General features: G+C 42.2%; 1 protein-coding gene across 4 annotated transcripts in view; it reads right to left on the reverse strand.

The window, feature by feature from the left end:
• Nucleotides 1-14,560, reverse strand: part of LOC311012872 (collagen alpha-1(XI) chain-like) — a 74,120-nt gene that overhangs the window by 11,704 nt on the left and 47,856 nt on the right. For 3 of the 4 annotated variants that reach the window (XM_084008650.1, XM_084008648.1, XM_084008647.1), the window contains 12 exons: nt 12,500-12,553; nt 10,180-10,287; nt 9,954-10,061; nt 9,227-9,280; nt 8,577-8,630; nt 5,265-5,372; nt 2,558-2,611; nt 1,993-2,046; nt 1,749-1,802; nt 1,595-1,648; nt 363-470; nt 156-209 (listed from right to left, as the gene is read on the reverse strand). In XM_084008650.1, the coding sequence (XP_083864776.1) occupies nt 156-209; nt 363-470; nt 1,595-1,648; nt 1,749-1,802; nt 1,993-2,046; nt 2,558-2,611; nt 5,265-5,372; nt 8,577-8,630; nt 9,227-9,280; nt 9,954-10,061; nt 10,180-10,287; nt 12,500-12,553 (864 nt within the window). The remainder of the gene's footprint in view (nt 1-155; nt 210-362; nt 471-1,594; nt 1,649-1,748; nt 1,803-1,992; nt 2,047-2,557; nt 2,612-5,264; nt 5,373-8,576; nt 8,631-9,226; nt 9,281-9,953; nt 10,062-10,179; nt 10,288-12,499; nt 12,554-14,560) is intronic. The other variant, XM_084008649.1, reaches the window with a different exon arrangement.

Below are 14,560 nucleotides of genomic sequence, written 5' to 3' on the forward strand. Positions count from 1 at the left end.
CATTCAGGGCACATTCAAGAAATGTACATACAAACAATAACACCATTCTCCTACAAAAAAAAATCTACAAAGTCACATCAAAACAACCTTACAGGTAATAGAGACATCTATTGCTACTCACTGAATGGTACAACATCATAAACATTTGCACTTACAGCAGCACCAGTCTCTCCAGGGGGACCAGGGTCTCCTGGGAAGCCAACAGGACCCTGCAGACAGATCGAGACACTGAGAAGACTGAGCTCGACTCAGATATTTGACATGGCGTCAACAACAGGACTGACAGCCACAGTAATATGACAGTGATTCTGCAGCTGACAGCTTCAATAATGCATGAGTCAATGACAGCGGAGGTGACATACGGGGTTTCCCTTGGGACCGTCATCTCCAGCGGGTCCGCGAGCACCGGCGGGTCCAGCGGCTCCAGGTGGGCCAGTTTCTCCCTTCTCACCAGTCTCTCCTCTGGGTCCCTGATGAAAAAAAAAAAATGCATCACGGGCATGTTACCATGGAGACCAAATAAGGGCCAGTCATGCTTCTTTGACATAGCATGGTAAATAATGCACAAGACACATTTGTTATTAATGCTGTCACTCTGGCATCAAAACATGCACCAAACCGACTCAAACTATTGCTCTTAGAGCTGAAAGAATGAAACTTGTATGTGTATTATCGTCTGCTTTCGACTTTCATTATAAAATCCTATTTTGATCCACTAAATGTGTCTCCTCATTACCATATCTTTTCTGTTTTTTTATAGCAGCAACAGCGCTGGCTCCGACTAAGAGCAGCAGTAGGAGCGTAATTACAAGCCCAGACTCGTTAGTTGGCCCATTAGAGCAGAGAGCTTCTCAAGTCGATGCCAGCGTGGCACCTTTGAAACCTCGATGTGACATGTGACACCGGCTCGATCTGTCGCCGTAAACAGATACGCGGCAGCCGGCTGATACGTCAATACAGATTGACGGACTCAGACTCGGGGAGAGTGACTGGAACTCAAACCTAGAACTAAGGTGAGGCCTCCCTGGTCTACACAACATGTGCTCAGCATGCGACAGGAGCACCGCTCCCATCTGCAAACGCAGTATTCTGCATCAGGAAACACATTGTGTGGATCGATGCGGGTGATGCCCCGAAATGAAACGTCGATGAGTTATGACAAAAATTAACTTCCCATCAACCAACACTAATTTTGGTGATATTTAACAACAGACTGGAAAAATTGCAAGCTATTGCGATGCTTTTGTCACACAAAATAACTTCTGGCATTTTCTGGAATAACAAGTCTTGTACAGGAAGTCAGATTAATGACGCCTCCAGCAGCGGAGGTGTACAAATCTGGCAGAGCCAAATATCTGCTAGAAGCCTTTGGGTTGCTAACATTGCTGCACATCGGCCCGCAGTAATTAAGGTACAAAACGACCCTCATGGCGGAAGTGTCAAATAATAAACATAAACATATTAGTTGTTGTTTGAGCAGTCACAATAACTGTATGGGATGAATTGTACACACAATGGCTTGAAATGCTGAATGAAAGGGGTGCTCACAAATGTAGAAAATATTTTCGTTGTTTTAGCATAATACTGTACTTACTCCGATACCAGGCTCTCCAGATGATCCAGGGTTGCCAGCTTCACCAGTTTCTCCCTGTTATGTATCACAGTGAACATGTAGATTAATGTGCGAAAATGTGGATCATCACACTCACAGTAAACGATCCAGACTCATCAGCTGGGTCATCTCTTACCTTCTCACCAACACCTCCCATTGAACCAATACCACCGGGAGGACCTTGAGCACCCTGCGGATAAATCACAATGAGGATATTTAAGGATTATCAAAAAAATGTAAGAATCAAACAAGAAACATGCTTTTTTGACATTTAAAAAAAAAAATATATATATATATATATATATATATATATATATATATATATATATATATTCTGAGTATGACCAAAGCCTTATCAAAGAAACAACATTCAAACTTACATTGGCGCCGCTATTACCCTGAGGACCTCTGGGGCCGGGAGGACCAGGTGGACCCTGTCAGCAAAAACAGAAGTTATGTTGCAGAAGGTAAATAAACGTATGCTCTACATTTCACAAATAATGTATTCAAAATCTCTTTTAATGGGGATCAGAACCTAAATCAGACTTTATTCACAAAGTTCACGTGGAAGAGCACAACATCTTGCATCCCCCAAAACAAATCTGCACTTGCATGTTTTTTTTCAGCCGACTTCACCACCCTTCAGTGCTATCCTGAGAGTATTATTTTTTTTTATTGTAGTCTAACTGTACTGAAAAATTGATAAATGCTAGGAGAGAAATAAACACGCTGCATGGGAACAGAGCATGCAAAGTTTTCACGAGTAGAAATGTTTGTGTCGGTGCATCTTCCACAGACTTCAAGAAATCTGCCAAACGCCTGTGAGGAGTTGCCAAACTCCTCCACGAATCCAAGAACGAGCAAAAAGTCCCATCTCTACGGGTCCTACGTGAAAACAATGTGAATCCCTGCAACAGAGGAAAGTCATGAAAGGGCCACACTCACCATTGGTCCGACGTCTCCGTTCTCTCCCTTCTCACCAGGAGGGCCAGGCAACCCCTGCAAGGAACACAAACATTCTTCAGAACAAAGAAAAAAGGGTCACGCGAGGCAGCAGGAATACATTTTTTTTTTCCTGCTCATTAACAGGCACTTGCACATGATGCGTATTGAATAGTGAGCTCCTGGATGCATTGTGATGGAGAATGCATTAATACAAAGCAGAAGAAACCCAGAGCGTAAACACGCAATTAGTCAAAAAGGACACCAAATGTAATTAAAGGGTATGGGAAGCGTGGGTATAATCAGCCTGTGTAAATTGCAACGGGGATAGCTCCATCCATCTACGTCCCCGGAACGAGTGGGAAAACAAAGGGGGACGGTGCGTGCGTTGTGTATTATCCGGTTTTGGGATTCAATCATGTTCGGCTCAAACAGCTTGAATACAACTCAGGAAGGAGTTCTCATTTGCCATCGTAGCTTACTGTCTTTCTGCGTAATTGCAGTTACTATTTGTGGTGTTGGTTGAGCTCGGATAATGGATCGTGCATAATCAATAGGTGGGTGGAAAGCAGCGGGATGATAAGTTACGGCGAAACAAAAATGACATGAGTATCGATCACCGAAATCACATGTGTGTAGTTTCATTCCATTTTGTGTGATTTAATGTACCTCGGGAACGGCAGAGAAAGGCTAATTCATAACAGATTCTGACTGGGAATTTAGTCACGGTAATAAAGCATGAGGGTAGTAAGAATAGAAGAAAAAACAAAACAAAGCAGTAAATTATTTCATGCATTATGTTTAGATGTGACGAGCTCTCGATCAATGCCGGCCTTGTCAGGCTTCTTTGTAAATATATCCTAGTGCATTACTGGTGAAGCAAGAAAATAATAAATGTTTTCTTATGATTTTGCATTCCCAAGCCTTGAACTGTAATCAAATCTATTAATTCTGGTCTTCATCCACATCTTTAACCCCGTGCTCTGAAGGATCCACCCGCTCGGCCAGGACGCCAGTATTCCGGGGCAAACGAAGCCCTAAATGATGGGAGCCTTTCAAAGCGAAGCCATTCATTCCCCATAGTCAAAAATCATTAATGCTACAGATAATTGAATTGAAGAGCTGAGCTCGCAGTGGCTGCTGCCATCTATTGAAGGGCAGCTTAGCCAAACGTAATTAAAAGAGTGGAGATGGAGTGCATTATGCTCAATTAGAAGCCAATTGCACTTAATAACAACGTTATCTAGCCCTATTGACCAGCAGGGCTTTGCTCTAATTTCATCCTTAGTGAGTCCTTGGATAATTGACTTTTAGATATTCTAAAATGTGCCGTGTCTTTTATTCATTGCCACCAAAGCAAGTTTCTTCAACATCAGTTCATCGGCTTAAATGAGCCAAATGTTGTGCCCTGGTGCTTGTTCTTCCACTCGGTTGCAGTTTTGGATCTGCAAAATACGACCCGATGTAGTAGGATGCCCTGGTATTTTTAGCATATTACATTTGAATTATTTTGTATTAGGTGGTGTCTTTCTACTAAAGCTTTTTTTCCTGGCATACTAAATAATATCCTAGTAGGTACTGAAAGAACAACATATATACGCAAATGCAAAATAATACAAGGATAGGCACAAGAGACAGTTACACCATGTTCTACTGAGCATCTACTTACTATTATCTTGTGACCATTGCATAAGAAGAAAAGAGGGATAAATAAATGACTCAACAATGTCAGATACACAGCAGTATCTCCATGTCATTTGCTGACATTAGTTAACATTAGCCAACACAAGCTAGGATCTAGCAAATTGCAAGAGCGAGAATTCGTTATTTTTTCTCCCAAATGTTACATACCGGTAGAATCATTTTTAATACCACAAATGGGTGCTTTTACTGTATTCCAAGAGAAAAAAAATCTGCAAATCAATGAACTACTACAATTAAAATAAGATGGATCACCACAAATCAATGTTTGTTGAAGTGGAAGATAAAATGTCAGGTCATTTATTGATAAAAGCAATCAAATATCACTCTTCTGCACAGCATTTAATATGCATAATTCATGTTTGTGTAGACAGGGCTAGACAGACAGTGGATAGACTGACAGGTTTGATACTTAACCAAGCAAATGTGTCAATCTAAGTATCAGAAACATCCTGACCTGCTTCAGAGTTGCTGTTTATAGGAAATTAATACAGTATATGTATTGTAATCTGTAATTAATTTAAAGTATACATTGATTAGAATATATCCGACTGAATACAGGCTACCTCGGCAGCTGGTCTCTTATTCGGCAACAGTGAAAGGAAGTGGTTAACTGCATGATAATGTGATGTGGTCTGAGTGGAAAACCAACGGCAGTCTCCTCTCCGCCATTAACGGCGCCGGCAAAATGCCAAATGCAAAATGTTAGCAACGGTGATGGATTTCGAGCACTGTCTACGCTATCCTTGGGGGGGGAAAGCATTATTTGCCCTGGAGCAATACAAAGTGTTATTATCAGCAGACTGCATTCATAAATTATGCTCTGTTTTGATGTAATGTAAATGATGTAACAAGAGGTGAAATGTTGTCGGTTTAAGGTGAGCGGAGGGACTCATTCGGCTCCGGCTGGCTCTGACAAGAGGGGAAGCAACGTGCAAGGCAACGTGATCTGTTTTGTCGTGTGTTTGGAGAAGAGGAGACGTGGAATCAGCCTTGTCGGGAGATTTACCTGCAGTCCGATAGGTCCCGGTAGACCGGGGAATCCTCTGGCTCCTTCGTCTCCTTTCTGGCCAAACATCCCCTGCTGTCCTCTCGGCCCGGACTCACCATCGCTGCCCTGTGGGAGGTCAAAGCGTGTTAGATAGGAACATCTTTATTCTGATCGCTCTTTAGCTGAAGCGTCGGCAAATACAACTCAACAAACACCGTTATCCACGTGGAATTTCTCTTTCGGGATTTCTTTTGCCCTCTTAATCCTTTTCAAGGTTATGGAGCATATCCAAGCTCATGTGGCAGAGGGTGGGTCTCTGCCCATATTCAAACACAGATTAGGACAGACCGTTTAACTTGATGCCTTTTCTGAAGGTCATTTATGGCAAATTCTCCTCCCCATCAATTCTCCATACACACATATTCTCACTCAGGGTCATGAAGGGGCTGGAGCTTTTCCCAGCATGCACCATGGACAGGTCAGCAGACTATCTCTGGCATAATCAGACATTCAGAACTAACGGGTCATTTAGAGTTTGAGTCATCCTGCAGACATTTTAAACATGGATGGCTATATTTGAGCAGGAGAATGAAAACTCAAAACAAAAAAAGGACACGGCTGAGGCAACAGTTGTAACCGTGGATCCACTCTGGTGCCTCGCTACCTGAGGGAACGACAGTGAGATTTCCAAAAGCTCGTCATCTGAGAACGCAGGATACAGTAGAGTATCGCCATGGGGTTACGGCAAACGGTGCATGTGAAAGATGCTGACTTCATCTGTGAAGTCAGAGGTGCGCGGGGGCTACAGAGGATAGAAAGGGGAGACTACAGGGAAAGGAGCGAAGTGCTGACAAACTTGGAGTTTTCAGTTCAAACGCATGTCAGCACTTGAAAGTGCTTGCGGAGCTCTCGGTGAGCCCTGGGACATGTAGGCAGCCTCAGGCACTGGTGCTGAATGCAGAGCAGTTTAGAAGGAAACGTTAGGTGATTACAGGTAGAGCGAGTACAGCTTTGAACTGAAGAGGCTGAGACAAGGAGGACTAAAGTGTAGAGAGATAAAGTGATAAAAAAAAAATGGAAGATCAGAATCAGAAAGGAGTGTGTCTGTAGTGTTTGAAGTTAAATGCTGCATAATTTGACAGTCATCATAACAACTCTCGCCGCTATTTTTGTTGACGTAGTGGATTGATTGATTGATGGAGTTGGATGGAACCGCCGCCACACCATGGAGGAAAGCCCCGAGCAGTTAACGTTACCAACATGCGAGGCTTGGTTTGTGTATCTTGCTTCTAATATTAATGTAGGGAAATAAAAAAAACAAAGAAAGTATTCTCGAAGACTGACAAATTATATTACGAGAACAGTCATTTCGGCATGGGTCGATCTGAAATTTGAAGTGAAGCTAATTGAAACAGATACCTGTGGGTATAGGAGATACTTCCACATGCTGAAGGAGTATCTCCTCACTTTATATGTTGAGATTGTCCCTGAAGAAATGGGATTATTTAAGGGTTTTTGTTTGCCTCATGTTATGTAAAAAACGAATATTTAGTTAGCACAGTCACGTTTAAAAAATACAAATGTTCTTATACAATATTTATGTCTTTTTATTAGAGACTGCTAAATATAAAAGCACAACTCATTTATGGATAACATCTTGATGAAGATCGATAGTGTTTCATTTCAACTGCTTGAACCTAGTTGTATCTTAAAGACAATTTCGGTGAATGAGCTTGAACTGTTGCACACCTCGTTAAGCCTTAAGCTGAAAAGAAAATTGGATCATTCATTTTCCCTGCAAACACCAATGTTTCTCCAGGATTGAGAAGTGGGATGGATAGTACAGCCAAAATTGATAACGGCATTAGGTCTCGCAAATAGTAAAAAAGAGGGCAGATAATGGTGAAACTGCGCGGCACGAGTCAGATCTCCGTTATGAAGGCATGAATACACATGAGCAGACTTACACACTAGGACAAACAACTGTTAAATAATTTGTTATTCAGCTTGGGTGCACTACCTGCTTGCGGCAATCCGTCTCACCCGGTCTTTTTCTAGCCCCCACAGAGCCCCGCAGATGCTGAATCTTTGCTAGAATGGTTGTTAGAGCCTGATAATTCACAGCAATGAGCTCTCAGATGCCCTCAGGCCATCAGCCATTATAGAAACAGGACTTCTCCTTTTGTGTTAATGAGATAAATGAATAGAGGATGTTCCGGCGGCACACGGCGGAGGCAGCATTCTGGGCCAAACCGGGTAACATATGAGGCAACACATGGAAAACGTTGGCGGGCGGGAGTGCCATTGTGATCTGGGAGCCTGTATCGAGAAGCGAGACAATTGGAAACGGCAATGTACTTGATGCCTGGCTGCTAAGAAACTGTCTAAAGGACAAGCTGATGATGAAACTATATGTGAGGGACCCTTCTGCAAATAATAGCCGTGATTAAAATGTAATTTCTGTGACATTACAATAATAAAAGGATAGGGATTCTTAAATAAATGGGGACTGCAACCTTCTTTTGGACTGCAGAGGAGACAGTAAAAAGCAGTACTGCTGGCATAATGTATCCCTGACCCGGCTATAACAGCACTTACACCCACACGATGACCATTTGTGTAACCAATTGCTGTTGAACGTATCAGGATTTTTTTTTTTATCGCATTTGATACTCCATTCACCGTGATGGCATGTAAAAAAAACAAGTAACATGGTGGGTAATTGACATACATGGTCAATTTGTGGGTGAAATATCCTTCTAAGTGCTGTTCCTGGCGGGTCAGGGATACATTGTCCACTTTTCTAATGGATTTAAACATTTTTATAGCTCATTTAATTGATTATCACACCATCAGCCAGATATGGTAAAGTCTAGACTAAACTTTGCTCAGGAGGGATCGTGGTGAAACTTCCCAATATCCTAGTTTATTGCTGCAGACAGAAATCTGAATCTTTGTGATAAGACTACAGGTCTGAAGACACAAAAAGTTAAAACGCTCTGCTCATGGACTTGCAGGCCATTTTGCATCATTGGTGTCGCTGTCAGTATATCAGTAAATATCGCAAACTTGTTCAGCCATTTCATTGTTCAGACCAAGAATCCACCATGACCAGCAAGGCAAACAATGATTTCTGTATCTGCTAGATAACGGTTGGAATATTATTTTTAGAGTAAATATCGGCGTGCATGGGTTACGCTGTGGTTATTTGCGGCTGGCTTTTCAAACCATGATTTATTCCTGAATATAAACCCAATTTAGAAAAGTGAACTGAGATGAATAATAATAATAATAATAATAACTTAGAAGGCCAGAGGAAGAGGTACTCACAGCTGGACCAGGAGCTCCGACCACACCCTGAAGACCACTTGAGCCTGGTGGACCCTGAAAACAAAAAAGTGCAATGAGATATTGTTTATTCGTTATTGGGATTCCCATCAGTCGTTTGCACTTAAACTTCATACATTAAAGCAATAAAGTTACAACATTAATCCAACAATAAAATCATATCAAAACCCGACATAGACTATTTGTATACACAAGACATACCTGTCGTTTCATTTACACTGGAGAACGGAGTTTAATGAAAACTGTTTATCAGAAGGAAAATATATAGCAGCATTTCATGTATTTGAGGCGATGCTTGTGATGACTAAAACCAAAGTCAATTGAAAAACATAAATATTTAAAATGAGGACCGAGCACACGGGTATCTTTATTGGAAACTAAGTCCCCATTAAGGAATCACAACAGCACCTCAGATAATATTTTATATGCTGCAGACTGTTAAGGAGGGTAGCCTGAGATGAGGTCATTGCAAAGTAACCCGTGTGCTTTGATTTATTCCACTTATATGATAATTCAGCCACTAACATTGGTGTTCATTGCTCAAATCAGCATGGATTATCATGCAAACCTCATTGCCTTACAAAAAAAAAAATGTATTGGAAAAGTAATAGAGAGAGAAAATAACGACTCACAAGTTCACCCTTGTCTCCTTTGCTTCCCTTCTGTCCAGGTCCGCCAACTTCTCCCTGTGGTGCAGTACAAACAGCAGAGCTCATCTCTCCTCTCCATCTTTAAAGCCTCTCGCCTCCCATGTTCAGCCGTAGTCTAATATCTTAAAGTGTCACCTTTACCACGAGTGGGTAGTAAATATTTCTCCGGAGATTCTAATTTGATTGGCCCACCAAGACCTTGGGCGAGTGTTTGCAATTAATTGATTGGCTCCCTGTCTAACCCCATTGGCACTCTGATTGACAAAAGGGAGCGACGGAGGACGTGACTGGGATCAGAGAGGCCTGATGGTTACAAATGGAAAAGTACGGTGGTACGGTGTGAATGTGGGATTTACTGCCCTGGGGGGGAAACAGGATATGTGTCCGGAGTGTGTTACTGAAATAATGCAACACATGGATATTATTTAGTGTCATCGAAGGCTTGAGGCTAAAATAAGTGACTGAAAAAAAGTATTTGTTAATATGTTTTCTATATATGTATATACATTGTTTAGTTAGACATGCCTATGTGAAATAACCATGTGGTGCCATTACAATAGACAGTATAAAAGTAGTGCTTGTATCACATCCTTATAGTTCTAGACACATTTAAAATACTGACAGTTGTAGACATGTTGTATACTTCGTTGTTGTCATGTTTAAATAGATTATTACAGTAGCATTCCAATATATCATATCTTTACTCCACCTTGTCACCGTCCTCTCCAGGGGGACCCTGAGGACCAGCGGGGCCAGGAAGACCGGAAGGACCTTGAATGCCATCGCGGCCAGCAGGACCCATTGGACCTTTTTCTCCCTGAACACATGGCATTCATGAAGAAGCGTCACACTCCCATCAGTCAGATCAATATGTTCCTCAAACGCGTCGGTGTGAAAGGAAAAGTGAGGAGTGAGAGTCAGACTGAAATACTCACAGGGCCTCCTTTCTCTCCAGCGGGACCAGGCCCCCCTTGGGGGCCATTGCGTCCTGTCAGACCAATGGGACCGCCGGGGCCGGCAGCACCTCTCTCTCCAGGAGAACCCTGTCACAAACAAACAAAGGCCCATCAGTCATTGCTGCATCATGTGGATACTAGCTAGAGAAGTGGATTTCCTGCATTCAAGTTATGAAAAAGCTGGAAGTCACAAAACGTGAAGGCGATTATTTTATGACCATTATAATGTCAAGTGTTAATATATCTGAATTAATTAGCTGGATTTTTCCATTTTTCAATGTTCACAGAACAATATGCAGATTACACATTTCTCTCTTTGCAAAAAAAAGCACAAATACTACAATATAACCTTGTTATTTCATTACTTTTGCGAAATATTAACCATAATGCAACCCTACCACTGAACCTACATCAAATCCACTCTTCACTTTGCTCAGGTGGGTGCTCATTATTGTCTGGGTGGCCCACATCACATAAACCGTGATTACATCTTTGATCAGCAAGTCATTACGGCACGTCTATCCCAGGGAAGGTCTCAGGCTGCTTTCAAATCAAACTTGCTTGCGGACAAGCCAAAGATTGGCCCTGATGCACACACACACACACACACACACACACACACACACACACACACACACACACACACACACACACACACACACACACACACACAGTGATTCAGCTGCTGATGTGAGCTGCCACCTGGCACTCATATGCCTGGCCCATTTCCTGACAGACACTGCCAGTGACACACACACACACAGTTCCAAACTGTCATGCCCAGCCTGCCAACCTGCCCGCCAGGACACACACACACACACACACACACACACACACACACACACACACACGTCTTTGACTGATGCTGCACGTTCCTTCCTTCTGCTTCCCTCCCTCTAATTTCACTCATGTTTTTCTCCCACATATGATTCTCTGGCTAGAATTCAAAACTGCAACAGAAAAACTTTTTCACTCATCTTGTCGTATTCATACTTTCTTTTCATGTCTTTTTTTTCTGTGCAGTTTCTTGATTTCTTGGGCCGTCTCTTTCAAACACACACAAGACGCCTCTTAAAAGACTACGAAATAGCAACGCGCAGCGCTCCCAGACTTTCCCACAACAGCAGCTCAATCCCTGGCAGGAAATCGATGGAGGGAAATATCAGATCTCTTGTGTGCGTGGGCACGCCACAACCGCCTCCTTTTCTAAGGAATGTCTTTAGAAACACTGTCCATCGCATGTTTTCATCCGATGGCTCACTTTCAAGCCAATTTAAGAAAACTATCTAATGTCGCAGTGGAATTGGTTTCATTCAGAGGACAGCCCTCTCCTTCGCTTTCATCATCTTTTCATCCGTGCTCTGCATATCGGCTGTCATCTAATCTGGTGTTGCACTGTCACTGGTGAGCAGGGGCAATTATCGGGAGCCTGCGTTTAAGGCTTGAACAGAATGTCAGGCGGTTCAAAGCTGCCTGTCAGTCAAGCGCTCTGTACAGATTCACCACTGGAGCTCCGGAGACTTTTCATTATATATATCGCTAACTGCTCAGAGACAAAAGGAGGAAAGAGAGTGCCCCACTTATTTTTGTGTAGTATGTGAATGCAGCTATAGCATCCAGGCGGACGACCCTTACTGTGGTAAATCAGCTATGAAGAGGATGCAACACAAGTACCTATTATCACAGAGAAAAACATCCCTGCGGTGACTATCTACGACAAGTTTCTCCAAAAAGTAATGGTCACACAATAAATAGAAAAACGAGACACTTCCTCCATCTGTGTCAGCGTGTAACAGTTGCTACAGTAACCACTAAATGTGAGGGGAACACGTCAAATTAGTGGGACTAAGTGCTGTAGTTGTTCAAATGGGCAATTAAGCAACGGTGCTTCAAGGTGATGATCGCTCTCTTTTAACTTCATACCTATAAAAATAAATCTTATCGGTTCTAACAGCACTATAAAATCAGGGCTGTGAACCTGTGTACTACGGTTTGATAAATACAATATGCTACCACAACTTTAATGTCTCCTGTGCAATATAATAGTAAAAGATAATATATTATATTCACATCGCTGCTTAAGACAATAAAACAGAGGTTTAAGTGTTGTATTTCTTTACAAATGAAACATATGAACATATATTCATTTTGCCTTTTTACTATTGTGGTATTGATTGATTCAATCATGCCACCCTGCTCGACTCTGCTACCCCTTATGACTCACAACATGTACAACTCCATTCTCCAAAAAGCACAAGTCACTTTGATGATGAGGTAACCTTAGTGACGGGCTACTTACGATGGGGCCTGGAGGACCCTGAGGCCCTTCTCCTCCCTTTAAGCCACCTGGACCCTGAAAGAAGAGGACAAGAGAGGGTCAGAGCTCGTTCACAGCAGGGTGCCGCTCCATGCCATTCAAAGAGCAGTTATCACAGCTGTCAGAGTGGCCTGTAAATGTTACCGTGTAGTGTGTAGCCATGTGTATAACTGTGTATGTTTGTGTGTGAGGAGGGCTCCAGAGAGTAACTAGCGATGTGTGATCCATACACAGTATTAAAAAAGGAAGGCAGTATTTGAGTAGTGATAGTAATCAGTAATTATAGGAGCAGCTGATGAAGATTTTTTGTTTTGACTCTAAAATAAAGTTTTCTAAACCTGCATTTATATATATATATAAACGGTTTTCCTTCCAGATGTATGTGTATTGTCAAAGCAAATAGGCAATTTGCTTTCTTTCAATATTCGCTCACATTCGCAATATTATTAGCTCCCAATTTACAGAGGCAGCATGATATTAATGAGTCACTTCACCGAAAAAACAATACCAAAAACTATTTTCACATTTCACTTCTGAGCCTCGCAAATAGCTTTTCGTTTTATTTGTCCAGGCTCTGCAATATAACTTTATGAGATTTCTGCTGTTCAGAATAACACCATTTCCTTATATTACTTTATTATATTATTTTATTTGAAAATAAACCTTACGAGAACTGTGTGGTCGAATATCCAGAGAAAAGTGGACACTATTTAAAGAGGCAGATGTTGCTTTTGAAATGTCACTTTTCAATGCGGTGACCTCCACTAACAAAAATCCATCCTTTGTATTGGTTTAGTGGCAGAAATGTCAGAGAACCTGAGCACATAAAACCAAAGCTATGTTCAGGGTTAGACACCACTAGGTGAGTGAAGAAGTTCTTATTATAAGGTTCAGCTGTTAATGTGTTCACAAATAATAGGATGACACTGACATCCTTATAGATAAAATACATTCCATAACATTTACATAGGCTGCAGCTCAACTCCAGCAAAGAACCTTTAGCTATTACTTAATAAATGGTCACGTTGCTTAATCTGTAGACACATTTATATCATCAATGCAAAATGAGCCTATAAATGAGCTTCAGAGGAAATGAAAAAGGGATGAAGAGGTTCTAAAGCCAGCGGTGGGCCACGAGTTCAAGTATAGTCCATCTATCTTCGGACCCCTGTCAGCTCCTCCAGATCCCGGGCCCTTGAATCGCAGCGCCCGTGCTGCTGAATAATAGCACAGGGAGGCTGAGATTGCATATGGAAAACACAATTCACCAGAGGCCGTAAAGACTTTCATTATAATAACTAATTTACAGGCTCCGACGGAGCCAGGGGGGGCCACAGACGCTGCCAAGCAGGCTCTCAGTCTCCACCTCCCCGGGTTTCCACATTTCACCGTGGTGCATTAGAAAAACTGGAAGGATCTTTCTTTGCCAGACACACACACACACACACACAAAAAAAAGTTATTTATTGGCTCGTATATTGCTACTGTGGCTTTCCTCAAGAGTGAGAGATGGGATTGGAACAAGTGTGTGCGTGCGTATGTGTGCATCAATATATTCTTTCTCTTTTGGATTAACTCTCTCTCTCTCAGCAAACACAACTAGATCAACTTGGCAGGTTGTTCATACAACAGGTGTACATGTTTATGTGTCTGTGTGTGATTGCACTTAGAGAGAGTTTTATTTGCTTGTGTGGACTGTGTGTGTGTGTGTGTGTGTGTGTGCCACCCTCATGAAGAGAACGCCATCCCTCGGCACACATGGCACAAACATAACGGTGGTAATAAGTCTTGGCTGTGCTGTCGTTTGCTCTCGTAATGGTCAGCCTTGAAATGAGCTTCAGCCTCGGTCCCTCAAGCTGATCCTCAGTCAGCCATTCGCCCTCGCCTTGAACTTTTCTCACCCGATTCTTCGAAAGAATACGGGGGGTTGCTCGGCAGGTTATGGGGGTCCATGTGATGTACTCTCAAAGTTGTGGCTTTGACTCATTTCTTTAAAAAAAAAAGGATCTGCAAACGCTGCAGCACTAAATGTGGAATTAAATG

This window comes from Eutrigla gurnardus (genome assembly GCF_963514095.1).
Source record: "Eutrigla gurnardus genome assembly, chromosome: 4".
NCBI classification, from domain to species: domain Eukaryota; kingdom Metazoa; phylum Chordata; class Actinopteri; order Perciformes; family Triglidae; genus Eutrigla; species Eutrigla gurnardus.